The sequence below is a fragment of the Gobius niger genome (assembly GCF_951799975.1).
Source record: "Gobius niger genome assembly, chromosome: 18".
NCBI lineage: Eukaryota > Metazoa > Chordata > Actinopteri > Gobiiformes > Gobiidae > Gobius > Gobius niger.
The window spans coordinates 13,663,097-13,679,797 of record NC_136869.1 but is presented as its reverse complement, the minus strand read 5'-3'; the positions used below and the strand labels follow the sequence as shown (position 1 = coordinate 13,679,797).

Genomic DNA, 16,701 nt, shown 5'->3' with positions numbered 1-16,701 from the left:
ACAATGTAAACCTCTACAAACTTGTCCATAAATGTGTGTAAAGTGAAAACAAGACAACTGAGCTTTGGTACATGCCAATGTTTTGCATCCCGTAAGCCTCCACAAGGCAGGTTTTGGTGGCGGTCATACCCACCATATACAGTATAGACAGACGAGATCGTGGATGGTGAAGTTCCAGTGACATCTCTGAAGGGGATCCTGGACAGGGCCTGGAGGAAAAGCACGTCCCTGGCATCAACCAAACGGCTGAGTCCTCCGTGTCTGTTGAGGGTCGGGCACACCAATCTCTCTCTGTAGCTGTCAAGTCAAGGTGTCGTGTCTAAACTTTACAAGATTGAATTAACGACCTGGATAACTGAGTTGAGTGAATTTACACCGTTTTATAAATTGGAAATCAAATCCAAAAGACAAATTCTGCCCCTTAAGACTTTTGCTTTTACTTGTACTTGTACATAAGATACCTCTTTTTTCTAATATGTAAGTGTTGGCACATTTCCTGTCTGTTTTGCACACCCTGAGTGATCTTATTGAATGCTGATTGTAACAAGTGAATTTCTCCGTTGTGAGATCAATAAAGGATTATCTTATCTTATGCTAAATTGCAATTGCTACTGTAACAAAAGTTTGCAAACTTTGCTCATGTGCAAAACATGGACCATGTGGAGTTGCTTTTTTTACTCACGCATCATTCTCCTATTTACATATCCAATTTGGTGCTTTAATACTCTAATACTGCCTATTTCAAATGGTAAATAAAGGTGCGACGTGCCCACAAAATCGTATATTTTCTTTTTCAGCTTGCACCTGCACCTTTACTCCCTGTATGTACAGTATTTTTTCCCAAACTGTACAATTCTAATTGATTTAGTATAAATTTTCTTAATTCTGCCTAATTTCACCCACATATTTATGTTGATATCTATTTGGTTATGCGCCTGTTTTTTACTTTTCACAAATTTTGGTAGTCGTGTATATAGGGTACATAATTTAATCCCGAAGCATCATAAAATATTGATATTCCAAAGCAGCCGTCGTGACAATGAAGGGGACCTGGCACGCACAGGGGTCAGCGGCTAATATAGGCCGGTTTGTGTGTGCGTTTGGCAATGGAAAATATGTGTGTGTCTTTGCATGCGTGCCTTATATACCCTTGGGTTAGCAGGAGTTACGACCTGCTTACATTATTAAGGTGAGTAGTAGGCAATGTTATGTATGCCTAAACAGCCAGTCAATTCATTACAGATGCAATCCCCTAAGTACACGAGTAGGCAGACGGCTTGCTCTCCTTCCTCTGCCCCCTCTGAACTGTAAAGCGGACAAAATATCGGTGTGATGTCGGGGCGCTTTTAGATAAATCACAAACAAGAGCAAATTAATAATAAGAAATAAAACAACATTAGCTGATTAAGTATGTATGGCGGAGTGGCAGATGTAATTTACAGGCAAGCTGAGGTTTCGGTGTCCGGAATAAGGTCTCATTAAAGATCCCCGATGTGTGTGCGTGGTGTGCGACTTCATCCCGTTAGTAATCTGTCACCACTGGTCTTAGCATTATGAAAAAGGCCTGGAATCTAAGGTAATAAGCCATGTGAAGGTTATGACCATGGTAAACTCATTTGTTAGCGGGAAAGCCACACTCAAATCTATGCATGTGTTTTTATACATGCAGAGCTGCAATAATGCCATTAAGAGCAGTGCGGAAAGCGAGCTATTAAACTAATGGTCAAAAACACAAGTGGAGGAGAAGAAGCAAAAAATAAAAAAAGAGCAGATTACACAAACATTGCATCACGAGATACTTTTATGTACTAATAAGGGCTGGTTTTGAGACAAACAGGAAAACATGCAGTCTGAGAACTTTTACACCACAGAGGATTGTAAAAATGAACTGGTGCGAGATGAGTACATTTCACACAAAAAATTGCCAAAATTTTTTAAAACTTTGCCATCCTCACGAAAAACAGACAACTTGTTTCATTCCTCAGTTGTGGTATTAAAGCGAAGAGAAAATTGCCATGAGACAAAGCCCTTAATATGCAATAGTAAGGTTTTACTTTATTTATATAATTACTTCTTTTAAAGTCTTGGATTCAGTCCGTAATCACCAGTAACAATGTCTCTTGTGACTCTTGCTTTGGCACATTATGACTTTCCCAAAAAATCAAGCGACTAAAACTTTTCGAGCTGTCTGCAGTGCACACACAAAATAAAAAAAAACAGTAATTATCAGGCTATGGCGCTGTTTGCCTTATTATCAGAAAAAAAAACATCAAATGTTAGTATGGTATGCTTGTTTTGTCTTATCTTGGTTCATAAAGACAAGTGATTATACCCCAGCACAAATTGGCAAACTCTGAGATAACGTTTTCCTTAAACTAACGAACGTCATTCATGGCTTCCTTCATTAAAATCAAGACTAAATTGCGGCAGTTAGTCTCAAGTATACGTTGATGGATAGATAAACTTCCTCCTTCCCGTCGCCGTGTCCGTCAGGCGCATGTCAGACGCATATCAGAGGCATGCAGTCATCAGTTGGAGTACTTACAGTCCTATCCCAGGCTGATATATTAACAAAGGTTTACAAGGGCACTGTGCTACATATGTAAGTTTGGCCTTATGGCTGACCTTACAATGCACTTAGTATCCTGTACAGGGAGTAATGCTACAGCCACTCCTACAAGCCATTTATTCCAGCTAACGACCGTCAAGCTCTCATAAATCAGCATTAGGAACCTCTTTCGCCCTCTCGCGCGCATTTAGTTCCCCCTTCTCCCGTTCCCGGCTTGTCTGTAGTGTTCACTTCACCCCTCCCATTATGTTTTTGTCCCCTCGTCTAATAGCTTAAATTTTAACACTTTTGGACATAAAACAGGCTGTGCATTAATGTCTTGGTCTGAATCAGGACTTAAACCAGGACTGAAGCATGTCAATGTCAGGGCGAGACGGCGTATTAACCCATTCAGATCAGAAACTAAGACTAAACAGAGACTTTACGGTCTGAGGTTGTTCATACAGGTCTGAACCAGGACCAAATCAAACCTGGGGGCTAGACCATCAACGAAGGTGAGGCTAAACTATGGGTAAAGTCAGTATTATGCCATAGAACTAAAATAAAAATTCAAGACTAAATCTCTACTATAGCGACAAAACTATATAAATCGAGGATCAAAATATAAATGATTTTTTTGCGGAGGTAAATTTAGTTTCCTACTAATTTATATATTCCCAGTTCCAATTACACTCCCTGGGTCTCCGTTAATGTGCTCATGCCGTCCACCCAGCGCGCTCTCTCTCACGTTGGGAATTTGCCTTTCCCCGCTGATAGAGACAGCATTTCTGAAATGTGGAACCCAGTATTGGCACCTCTATTGATTTTAATTAAGCTAATTAGTTCATTATTCCAAGGATCAAGCGGGGGCATCCATTACCGCATGGCTGTGAGGCTGTGAGGTTGGGGGGGAGTTTGAGTCGGTGGGGGCACTGGAGTTAATATGGTAACGAAGACGATCAATTATCACTCACAGCAAAGTCATTAACAACAGCATTAGCATAGTCAACCATCGCAACCTCCTGACCTCCCTGGCTCGCACTGCCTGGCTCCCGGTCGCGTCCCCCGAGCTGCTGTGGTACAGGCATCTCTCTGAGCCTGCGAGAGGAGGAAAGACACAAAAGGTCACGTAGTTCAAAGACTATTTTAATGTGGACCTGAAGAGAGTTTCCTGCTTTATTGACTGGAGGAACTATACAACATGCAGTGCCACAGCTCCTTTGCATGTCATATAGACATTTAGAATCCTGCTTACGGTAGAACTACTGTACACTCTGCTCATTTCAAGGCTTCATGAGTTCAAAAACTCCACAAAATGGTAAGGTAAAGTTTCTAATGAATAGCTGACAGCAAATCGACGGAATTAAAATGCAGCACGCTATTGTATGTCGTCATCATCATCGGTAAGTGGAAAATTAGCAGGCTAATTGCAGCAGTCCGTAGAAAATACCATCTTTGGATTTCCTCAAATGATGACCACCAAAACAAACTCTGTGCAGTGTCCATTACCCCTCAACCCTATTGTGCATCAACAGGGCCATAGACTACCATTCAATCAGACGCTAGCCAAGCTCCTATTACCAAGCTCATTGCATCGTTTACATGGTGGAACGACCCATAAGTAGCCCTAAATGCTCTTCATTTGATTGGATTTTACATTATGGACATCGGAGCAGAAATACACAGTTGTCCCCTGACTACCCTAATAGACTGCGGAGAGGAGCAGAGCATTTGTTTAAGTATTTGTTTACCAATTTAGACGCTGAAAACACTCAAAGTAACTTCCAACAGACAGTAAGTTGGAGAGTGAAAATGGAGATTCACAAGCCCAGAAGAATTGTCATGCTGTCTATTTTATACAGTCATTCTCTTAAAGTATTGCGTAGATGCCTTAGAGCGGGGGTTAATCAATTGCATTTTATACTGGGACAGATTTTTCAGAGGTCATTGGTCACTGAGCCGGTCATTTGGCGACCCTCCCACCGCCACCAAACGTATTCATGTGTTTGGGATAAATAAATGAGAATTCAATTATCATCATTGCTCAATTAAAACTAGGCATACATAAAAGTTTAAATTATATCACAGATTAATAAACCAGAATAAATCATCTCATTTGTGAAACCCATACATATATTCAAAAATACCAATTAACTTGATTTTAAAATGTTTGTCTTCCCTAAAGTAGCGCAAGAGGCAATAGGCAATTGTTTACGTGTCAATTTTTGGGGTCAATGCCAAAAAAGCTTGAGAACCACGGAAATACAGAATAAGTCGGTGTAAGACCGGCGCTTCTCAAACATGAAACTCTGCTCAGTGCACTTCTCCTCCGCTGAGCGCACAGGGCCGACCAGGCAGCTGTGGAGCCGCTTTTCTCCTGTCCAGAACTCGCACTTTCTGATAAAACATGCACACTCATTTACTTCAGCCACCTTCCTCTTTTAACTGTTAACTTCTACCATCTCTGCTGTGCTTGTATCTTTCCCACAAACGCAGATCTGTTGAATAGGATCACCTCAGAGATTTAGGGTGACGAACATGAAGTGATTGACAACATGTATTGGATAGTTCATTAAATGCTACATTGTGTACATGGAAAGCTCTCAGAAAGAACACTGTGTGCAGGCTGGTATGTTATTGCTATGCCATTGCTCCTCAGGAGAATTAAATTGAGTGCAGTTTAAATTGACAGCTTTGAATGTTGAGAAATGCACAGCTTTATATTGCTGTGACCCTTTTGCACATGAAGTCAAACCTCTGACCTTGTCCATAAAGGCAGATAAGTACTATGATGTACAATAGGGCGTAATTACTTTTCTGTGTGCAAACCCCAGTCAGTGTGAGGTCAAGGCCTCGTCATAACCACTGTAACAATACTTAAGGTCACAATATTAAGTAGTGATGGTGACTTCACGGTTCTCCTTTGATGACTCAAGAAATTATCTCTAATCACCTTTTTAGACCCCAACAGAATGGCCTCAGACTTTTGTTTTGTGTAGAGGAATTTTCTTACTCATGTTCTTTCATTCATGTTAGATGGGCCTTGAACCCAGGTGAAAAAGTTTTTATAACTATTTTCATAACAAAATAGACTTTCTGTCTATGCATTCCATAATGCAATAATTACTCTTTAATAATAGGAATTATAATTGAAAAAGTGCTCTGTCCTAATCATTCAATAGCAGTGGAAGCTCCACATACAGTATTCAGCCCTATCCTACAGACTCAAACTAAAGCCAAAGTGTATATACTTCTCCCATATTTCTAAAACAGTGTACAGACTTACAGTAGTGGTCGATAACTACATTCTCACTCCAGCCTTGGAGAATGTTTCACCGACTACATCTTCAATGATCTGGATGAGGACCTGGTTCTGGTCTGTCAGATCATTCACCACTGAGGCACATGCACTTTCCTCTGTCAGAAAAACAAGAAACAATTTAATAATTAGTTAACATTCATGGAAACATTTTTCTGCCAAAATGGAAGAAAGAATAAAATTCACTGTAAAGAGCTGCACACATGGTAATTCCCTGACACCATAAGAAGATGCCTTTGCTTCATGTGCTAAATATAAAAAAAACCAAAAAACAAATAGATTCTCTTAACATAATAATTATCCAAGTAAGCATACACTTAAAATATTAGTAAATAATACATTGGCCATACTAAATTGGCCAGTGTCTGTATTGGGCCAACCTAAAGCAATGATTGACTGAACACATCAGCCTTTAGGACATAGGGGCTCCTTGGTCCTAACAATAACCTTGTTAAAAACAAACATGGCTGAGGCCGGCAAACCAAGCCCATCTCTGAAACCTAGTTACCTGCTCTGATGCACCGGCTGCCTCACACACGCTACATTGTGTAACTAAATGATGCCTCATGACAATCCTGATGATTAGAAACCTCTCCTTTTCTAAATATGAGTGTGGATCAGTGTTCCTGAGCGCTACCGCTTGGATGGAAACATAATGCAATTTGCCACCTGTTACAAGTGCTGCGGCTTTATGAAAGCACCCCTCTGCTTCCTCCTGCCATTTATCTGACAGGACAGAGGTCATCTCTGATGGCCAAGGCACAATGAACAGGATGTTCTTTGAATTTTGGGCCAAATCATAACCTAATGAATGAATGGAGAACTACACATGTCAAGACTAATCGGTACCTGTTTTGATTCAAGTAGTTGCTGTAATACAATACAAATTGCAGATACACAGAGTACTGAAACACACTTAATAGTGTATTGTTAAAGTAAAAACAAGTTAATATTCTTTCCCCCCTTTGTCCTTGGTCTAAGTCCTCATATTTAAAGTGTGTATATAGTTGAATAGATAGAATATATATAGTTGAAGACAGTTCTGTGGTCCTGGCTTTGTCCTCATTGAACAATGTCTACCACAGAATAGATTATGATGTTGGTAAAAAAAAAAAGAAAAAAGTTGTTACTTTGCGTTTGCAGTTCATTGATTATCATCTAGACTACTTCCTGGTAGTTCTACTGCTCATTTCTGTAATTGACATAAAAATGTTTATTGACGGAAAAAGTCTCTAAGTTCAGTAACAACTTCATAATGGCAGCGGTGGGATTCGAACCCACGCCTCCAGAGAGACTGGAGCCTAAATCCAGCGCCTTAGACCGCTCGGCCACGCTACCTCGACAGCACTACAAGTGACGTCACATACCTGTTGTAGGTTCCCTTGATTCAAACATGTTGACTCCGCGCCAACACTCCAAGCATTTGCTCGTTAAGACCATTTAATATGTTCATGAGGCTCTGTTACATTGGCAATAACTTTAGGGCATGGATTACACTTCATGTATTATACACATTTGCCGTTTTGGCTTTCACCGTAGTTGTAGTAATTTGTTTTAAGCAGTTTCAACTTCCATCTGTCTGGCTTTATCGCATTTAGAAACGGAGTGTTCCCCCAAAAATTACGTATTGCAAAAATAACATGTATAAACTTGTCTTTCTGAAGGTGTGCGTTCGTTACCGTCTTTTTCACAGCAGCTCGCTCGCTGCAGTTTGTTCACTACAACTTTATAGCGTGATTTCGGATCTTCTGGGCTAGAGAGGATAAGGTCACATTTCCCATGCTGTTTACCGCTGTGACTCCGCTGCTGGCTCTGATTGGCCGTGTTGTAGCTACATGGGATGACATCATTACGTTCCTGCACACGATTGGTCCTGGTCTGCACGTGGGGCGGAACTAAGCGACTCAACCAGGAAGTCCACGTTGTTTTCGTTCCACAGACGGGGTCTAATTTGATTTTTGCCTTCTGCAGGAGGAAAATGGGTGAATATCCCTTTCGTTTTAATGCATAGATACCACTACTACATTCCGCAGTGGATGTCTTACTTGGATGTTCTGAGCATTTATGAATCGAGAGGAAAATAGTCCTGCTTAGCTGCATGTTGCTCTGGCTCTCTCTTCCTTAAGCATGGAAAAAAAAATCCTATTTTTGCATTCAGGGCTTGCTTTACATCACCATCAGTAAAACACTGTTAGATCTCTATTTCATCTCGTTACTTTCTCACTGTCACTATCTGATTTTGTATACGACAAGCACATTCAGCACCTATCTTAATTATATAATCATCTGTAGTGATAGATTTGCATCAAACCAATTATAGTCGTGTATTAATTTCAACAAGAACAGAAACGTTATAACTCATCAAATTGTGGTTCGTGAAAAACATTAAGTAGATTGTTACTTTTGAAAAAGGAAAGCCACAATGACCAGTATGCATTCTCGACCCCTATATATGTACAATACACTTCTAATTAGCTGTAACTTTGAATGATCGTCTTGCTGTTGTTGTATTTCTTGAGGAGCAATGCCATTTGCTCCCCACATAAGTCCATTTCCCATTAATAATCAGCGCCAGAGATCCAAATCTTCAGCATAGAGATTCAAGGCAAAGTTGATTTTCTTTATTGATTTTCAAGAGACTACTCTTCATTTTTCTCATCCCAATCATCACTCCTCTTATCTGTCTCGCGGTTATATCTCTCTTTCCCAGAAGCTTTGACTGAATTGCCCTCACACACTCTGCCTAACCTAATCCCCACTGTGATTATCACATAATGCTCTTGCCTTATTATCAAAATAGAGCAGATTTGGGTTTTTGTTGTTGCTGAAAGTCAACCAAAATAATAGTCATAAAAAGACAATGCCAGTGTAAGGCAAATGTGGAAAAAGATTTCAGGATGAACCGTTTTGATGACCCAGCATTTGGTAAAATTAGAGCAATTTGGACTTTATTTCACTAATAGATAATAATACTATTATCATTTTGTACCCAACTTTCAAAACATCATTATGTTTTCAGACTATTATTATTACTCATTATTATAACTAATTATTAAGTCTATTAAAAAAACAGTGGGGTAGTTTAAGTGAAAATTTAGACCCACAATCTAATATCTTTACCTATTTGTAACACATCAAGAATTGTTGGTTGACATTTATTTTGTGAATGAATGTGAATGTGTCAGTTTTTTGCCGCTAATTGTCCATTGTCTTCAGTTTAATCTGCATAATTAATCGCTATTGTATCAAAATAAAGATTTGTTAAGATATGTCAGCGAATTGCAAACAAGGAAGGCACTAGGCAGTACACACTGGCGACCTTAAAATCTCCTGTGATTATGTTAAAAAGCGGTGAACCCTGTAGTTTAGACCTTTACAAGTACATGCTCTAAAATGCATGTGTTTCTTGTATTACTGTAGTTTAAATGTGGTATTTTAACTTTGCGTTTGTATTTGTAAGTGTTACTGCTCCTGAACTTTAAATTGTCATATTTATTGCTCTGTTTTATTGCCTTGAGGTTTGGTGCAGCCCTGTGAGGCAACTTCTGTTGTGATATTGGGCTATACAAAACCATTAGACTTAAACTCCTGGACATGTTTAAAATAAAATGTGCACAGTAAACTCATCTGCAATTTTAAACCTAAATCTAATTGCAATCGTAGTACTTGACAGAAAAATTGCAATTCGATTTTTTAATTGTTTTTTTTTTTTTTTTTTAAATATGAAGGCCTTTCTCCAGCCTAATACTGTGGCATATGTTCCATGATTGGCTATTTTAGAATTTGTGATTTCACAGCTCTTTTTGTGAACGCCACTTTCTATTTTTCCATAGAAAAGTTAAAGGTCTTTTTCATTGACTTCAGAAAAATCAACTTTAGTGCCCTTAATTTATTATGTGTTCAGCTTTCGCCTTCACATTCATTGTGCCTCTCTGACCTATAAATAATTCATTACTTTTTAAGTTGTTTTTTGCAAAGCCTTGTACTTATTACTCAAACAGCCAGGGCGTACTCAACCTTCATATCAGTGAAATCAATTAATTCTTTTAAATAATTTACCTTCCGTGCAAACCAGATTAAGCCAAGAACATTTTTGTATGTCAGATATCTATAACTGATGTGTGTGTTTTCGACTCTTTGTGTTCAGGCCTTAACCACGTGGCTTGGAAAAGTGCAGAGTGATTAGAGACACGCATGTACTCAACCAGAAGACCCCCCTGCGCATTTGCACGCATTCATTTTTCATGAAACATACTCATAACAATTAGTCCTGTTCCCGCCTGGGTGATCGTAGCCGCGCTCAGTAATGTCTGTGGTCTGCTGTATGACATCACTCTCTTAAAGTTGGGAATCTGACATTCCCATCCGTTTTCATTGTGAGGACATTAGCAGGCCTCGGCTAATAGGCTGTTCCTGGCGAAAGGGGCAATAAAGAGGAAGTGCAGGAGTGGGGGTAAAAAATCGAGAGTGGTGAGGAGAAATGGGTTTTATTCACCCAAGCTTTTACACAAATTAATTTACATGACTGAGAGAAGAAAATGTAAAGTTCAGTTGCAATCCGGTGCGCTTTGCCAAACGCAGGGCCTATTTCTCGCTACAAGCATCATACCAGTCCAAGTGAATATTTCTGCATTATTTGCGTAAGTGTATTATGCAAACAACCGTGGCTAAGTGCTCAGAAATTTAAGTACTGCTCTTCTTCTGCAGCCAAATCTGGAGTTTGGTCCGTAATTTTAATACAACTTGCTATGATAGCCATTTAAGGATCTTGAGTGCATTCTTGTCGTTATGCTTGATGTAGTCTTTCACTAGTTTGTCACCTTTCTCAGCTCACACACCAGCCCTTGGTTTATGGCCACAAATCTCCCCATCCAGAGACATTGCAGCCAAGGTCAAGAATAAGAGGTAGACATCCTTTCACTTTTATCTATGGGCTATTCCCCAGGTGCAACCCTCCAGTGCGGCTGGGCCTTGTGTTTCCCTCCTCTTATTGTGACCATTAGAGCCAAGGTCAAACTAAATGGCAATAGAGCTTTGCATACGGTCTTCATTTGTTTCACAGTGTCTCACCTCACCTTGCGTTAAAGCCACTGTAGTGAGTGATGGTGTGCATGCAATATCTTATAATGATTTGGCTGTAATACTAACAGAAAGCACATACGAAACTACTGAATGTAAAAATATATATCTTTAGTGAAATGTTAGAGTGGCATGTACAATAATTTTGCCACAGTTTAGTGGTGGATTTGACCCAGTAGTTTAGCATATATCATGGTTGCTTACACTTTACTGTAGAACAGCGATAACATTGTAATAGGATTGAAATTACATGGTATCTAGGACGAGGAATAGTATAATACACTTTGCATCCCTCTTGCTAGCCATTATATCTCCCTGGCACTTTCAAGTCTTTCTATTAGATAGGTTAAGGTTTAGGTTGATTCATCATATTATAAAATAAACTGATATGTGTTCTGTTTCTGTTATTGCACTTTGAGTTACCACATTATTTACAGTATTATTGTAACTCTTACACAATATTTCTGCAAAGTAAAGAAATACTTTGATGCCCTGTAGAATGGAGCCCCATAAATTATAGTAGGCCTTAAAAGTCAAATGTTGTGTACACTAAGGTTTCCTCCTGCTTTCATTCTTCACACTGGTCATGGCCCCATTTGCCTTGAACTTGAACCAATCTTGTAGCTTGTTTTGCTTTAGATTGGATATTGTTGTTGTTGTCTGTATGCTATGGCGGTCAGCCTTGAGTCCGTGCGTTATCTTTTGTCTGAGCAAGATGCACAGGCTAAGAGAACAACCCACATCAAATCAGAAAAGCTTTTATAATATTTTCAGCAAAGTGTATGTTAAAGCCTCATGTGCCATTCTGAAAGGCAGGCGTGACCCCAGTTCCTTTTGATTTGACTTTTTCATTGAATTTCTCCAAACCTATCTGACACCGACTTTCCAATAGAGGGCATTTTGTCACCATTTCAGTTAGCTGGATGACCCAGAAGAGCATTATCAAGTCAATATTTCACCTTGCGGAGTGGATGCACGACGGAGAGCGAGAAGCATCAATCCTCGCCTTTTATCCTTCCCTATATTCTGTACAGTATGTGTGCAAAGGCTCTACTGTCTATCGGCAAAATCCAGCATGTCGCTACTCTGTAAACACTGGCATTGACTGTGACTTTTGACTATTACATAAGGAACATGGATTTCCAGCTGTCCAAGGTATAAAGCGCTGTAAATTCGAATGCTTAATTTTTATAGGCAGCTTGGCATTGACTGAAGTGTCTGCTTGTTATATATTTGGCAAGTGCTGCAAGTCTGAAGGCGAGCCGTCAATAGCAATCCCGGCTATTGATACGGCAGTGGGCAGGAGATGTTACTTGGCCCCCGACTCCGACATCCCCCTGATCCCTCTACATCATAATTACATTAATATCGACACACCCTTGACAATAGTCACATTACTATTGATAGGTGGCTGTCAATACCGTGTTTCCCCAAATAAAACATATTCATTCATAACTTGTAAACTGCTCGATAAAAGGCTTTGAAAAGAATATTGGACCCAGCCGGGTTTACTCTCCCGAGGGCTGCCGCTGCCGCCGCTCCAGTGATGGGGATTTCCACTACCTGCTGTGTGTGCGTGCACGCCTCCCTCACTACAATAGACACGGATCGGAGTAGTACTGGGGCACGTTTTGTCCCACCAAGGAAACAATACGGCTAACACATAATAGAAATCAAGATGTTTTATGTTAAGTAAATTTTTACTCAGCATTTTTTCTCTTTTTCTTATTAAACATCATTGCTTATCCCGGCAACATTGGGCTTTGTGTGGAGTGTTGCCTGGAGTCTGGACAGTTTGTTACAGGGCTGACACTTGAGCCATTCTGCTCTTAATACAATTCAGATTAGGCTATTCACGATACACAATCTCCAAAAAGAAAACTAGCGTGTTGTACAGATTATGAATATGTGTTTGTTTTTCATTTGCACATTGGATGTCAATTGTATCCAGATTTTTATTTGGTGTTGTTTTAAAAGTGCCTGCAAAACCTCAGTTGTACCCTGCGTGCTTAAACTATATGATTCCAGGCATTCAGGCCGCATTTCTTCCTTTTTTTTTTTCTTCTCAATAATCTTCAGTGTACTTCCATCTCAGGCAAGGCTCCAATCCTAAACATTGCAGCTGCTCAATAAATTTGTCACACCTGCTTACCGTGGCTCGCATTCACCCTTTTCATTCATTTGCTAATTCTAACTTAGTCGAACGGTGTATCCTGCCTCTATTGAAACATCCTGAAAACGCAGATGCCCCTGTGAACCACCATAAAGCCTTAAACCATCGCAACCGCATATCTTTTTTCAACCCCCCCCCCCTTCCCCAACCTACTCGAGAAAGTTGACCATCATCGCCGTCTTTTTCTGTCAAAAGTGGCATATTTACGCTGCTGAAATCTCCTTTAAAGCCTTATGACAAATCCTGTTCAGCAAGACACAAAAGCCAGTGGCAGAGAAGTCCCCCTCTATCTTACCGCCCCTGTACCGCTCCGCTATTAGTTAGTCTTAAGTATTTGAGGGCAGATAAAACTGGGGAGTATTTCAAAACTGGACGTCACAATAGCCGGCTCTTGAATATATGAAAATAAAGTTCCACATTTGGCAGATATTTTACGGCAAAAGCATTGGCCGCGCCGTTAGCCTAATCCCTGGTGATGTGATTTGTACACACGGCCCTATCTTTGAGGGAACCTTGAGGCCTTCACCTCTCATGTGTGTTGCTGGATGTCTAAGACCCCCCGCTCGTCTGCATGGCGCGGCTCAAAGGTTGCATTTAGGACGGGTTTTACATGTGAAAAGTGATTTCCGTTCGTGGGTATAAAGAGAAAATAAACCTCGCTAACAGGATGGGCTGCACCTCCCGGGCCTCATACCCACGACTTTAGCAGTTTGTCCTCAGTGTGAACGTTTGCTATCAGTACATTCGGTGGCTGTTGAAGGGGTATTTCCAAGTATTGTCCTCGCTGTTTGACATTGTTTCTGAAGATTAAGTATTATTATTAAGTTGACTTGTACAGTACAAAACAAAAGTCATGTTTTTTGTTGTTGTTTTTTTTTAAATCAACCACCGAACTAAATAATGCTTTGTGGGCAACTGTGACTGAAATCTCAAGACATCCCTTTTGTGTCTTTAAAGCCTTTACATTTGATCTGTTTTCCTGCTGGGTATCTTTGTCCTACACGTTGCGGCCAACACAAAGTTTAACTGTAAGTTATTATGTTATTGTGAGACAGGGTCAGTGCCTTGGCGTTCTCCTATGTGCTGTATCTTTCCTTTAAAATGTTTAAGATCTTTTTATGCTAATAGATTACATAGAGTTATACAGTGGTTCTGTTTAACCTTGTGTTCGGTATCGAAAGGATTTTGTTATACAGTACACTAATGCTTACATCTGAGTTGAACTTCTCACCATCCTCTCATTCATCCTTGTGTGCTTGTGTAGTTGCACAGCCTCTCTCCAACAACAGCAGTTCAATAAATCCTTATCTTATTTCATTACTCAAATCAGAAGAAAAACAATGTGCACCCAAACAGACGATTTTCTGTGAAACCACTTGCCAAAAACCCATGCTATGATGGCGTGCCGTTTTACGAGTTGTGGTTTTCATAATGGAGACGGATTTGATTTTGAACCCGATTTTCATCATCAACAAGACGGCTATAAAACCAAATAGCTTGACATGCATTTTGCACTTTATTTTCCAGGGGACGAGCAGAAAAGCGCTGTCGGTTCTGCTTCCGAGGCGGTAAATCCGGTGTTGCGGATCAGCCAGCTCGACGCCCTGGAGCTCGACTCTTCCCTGGAGCAGCTGATGTGGTCCCAGTTTTCCCAGTGCTTCCAGAACTTCCGGCCCGGCCTCCTCACCCCTGTGGAGCCTGAGCTGAGAGCCCTCCTCCACTTGCTCTTGTGGAAGTTCACCCTCTATCCCAACAGCGCCACAGTGGGACAATCTATTCTTAATGTGCGCTACCACAACACGCTCTCCACCTCCCCGCGCTACAGGCCCCTGTCCCGGAGGCAGAAGCTGGGGTTGGCCCTTCTCACCGTAGGTCCCCGCTGGTTGCAAGAACGATCACATAATTTTCTGGTTGCCTTCGGTTTGGGTCCCTCGGGCGCGGAGGAGGGAGACGCAGTCAAGATCGGGCTACGGAACTGCTTCTCCTTTATGTCTAGCGTCGTGCAGTTTGCCAATCTTTTCAACTTTTTGGTGTTTTTGCAAAAGGGGCAGCATCCCGTGTTGGCTGAGAGGATAGTGGGAGCCAGAGCTGTGTTTAGCAAACCGAACGTGGTGCGGGACATTTCCTACCAGTACATGAACCGCGAGCTGCTCTGGCACGGATTCGCAGAGTTTCTCATGTTCTTTTTACCTCTTATTAACACGCACAAAATCAAAACGGCGATATATTCGACTATATTTGGAAGACATAGTGAAAAAGGAGAGGGCAGAGGAGGGGAGGCGCCGTGGAAGGAGTGCGGGTTTTGCGGCGAGTGGCCCACGATGCCGCACACAGTCGGATGCAGGCACGTTTTCTGCTACTACTGCATTAAGAGTCACAGTATCGCGGATGCTTACCTCACCTGTCCTAAATGCGGAGCTGAAGCGGGGCAGCCCTTACCGGTCGTGATGGAGTTGGAGGAGCGATGATACGCACAGTGTAGGTGGCCGTTACAAGAGTCATCTATTTTGGAAAGATGCCTCACACTGATCGAAAAACAGCAACTCTATAAATTACAATGTTGTGAAGGAATCTGATGTTGTGATTAGATTAGAAGGGAATTAATGAGATTATTTATGTTGGTAAACACGGATGGGACGATAACCTGTTTTAAGGTTCTGCTGTATGAGAGTCAATGCATCTCAGCAACAATAACAATGTGTGAAAACACTTTCAAGATGACCTGCCATACGCCAGAGATCTTTGGAATATCTTATTAGTTTGAACCTTTATTTTATATAACTTTTTCTGTAAAATCTATAAATTTGTAGTCATGCACTGAGAGATGTGTATGTAAGAGTTTATTCCTGAAGACTGTTGAGCACATTGACCTAACGTGTGTGCATATATTGAGCGCTCCCGTCCTGTATCTGAGGCTGGACTTTGGACAGATCTATTTGCCAAGGGCTCACTGGACACTGCCGCGGACCATACCAAGCATATATTTGACGAGCGAACTTGTTGATTTATGCTTCAAATTTGCTCTCTGTGTGCTTGTGTGTGTGTGTTTGTTGAAATGGGAATATTTGTTCTGATGAAAAATGCAGAAAGTCGACTGAATAAATAATGGGGCGGAATTTCTGATGCCTCTCATCATGACTGAATTAGCATTTGTTGTGTATTTTGTGCCTAAATTGTGTTTCAACATCATTAAAATTGATAGAGTGCTACCTCTTGGGTGTTTGTTTAGCTAAGTGCCTAGATGAGGGGAAAAGTTCTTTAACAATCAGGGAGCGCACTTCTCTCTGCATAGACCGGGCCCTGGTCGTTCTAACTCCTATTATCCGTTTTCACAGCAGCCCAACATGCACCAGATCAAGGGGGCAGCCGGGGGCGTGGATTGACTCACACACTCACTCTCTTGACAGGCAGACCCTCTCTTCCCCCCCTCCCTTGCCCTGTAATAATCTCTAGGGTGCTCGCCCCTATAAGACTGTGGTAAACTGTACCAAAACCCTGGCAGCCTGCTCCTTCCTCGCAGGCGAATTACTCTCTAATCCCTGTAATGAGTCCAAAGATGCTTATTTATGCCGGAGTTAACCT

General features: G+C 41.0%; 1 protein-coding gene across 1 annotated transcript; it reads left to right on the top strand.

The window, feature by feature from the left end:
* The first annotated feature begins 7,744 nt into the window (after positions 1–7,744).
* On the top strand, positions 7,745–15,657 carry pex2 (peroxisomal biogenesis factor 2). Its single transcript, XM_079576411.1, has 2 exons — positions 7,745–7,849; positions 14,647–15,657. Exons 1-2 carry the CDS (start codon positions 7,846–7,848, stop codon positions 15,585–15,587), a joined length of 945 nt encoding a protein of 314 aa, XP_079432537.1. The 5' UTR covers positions 7,745–7,845; the 3' UTR covers positions 15,588–15,657.
* The last annotated feature ends 1,044 nt before the right edge of the window (positions 15,658–16,701 follow it).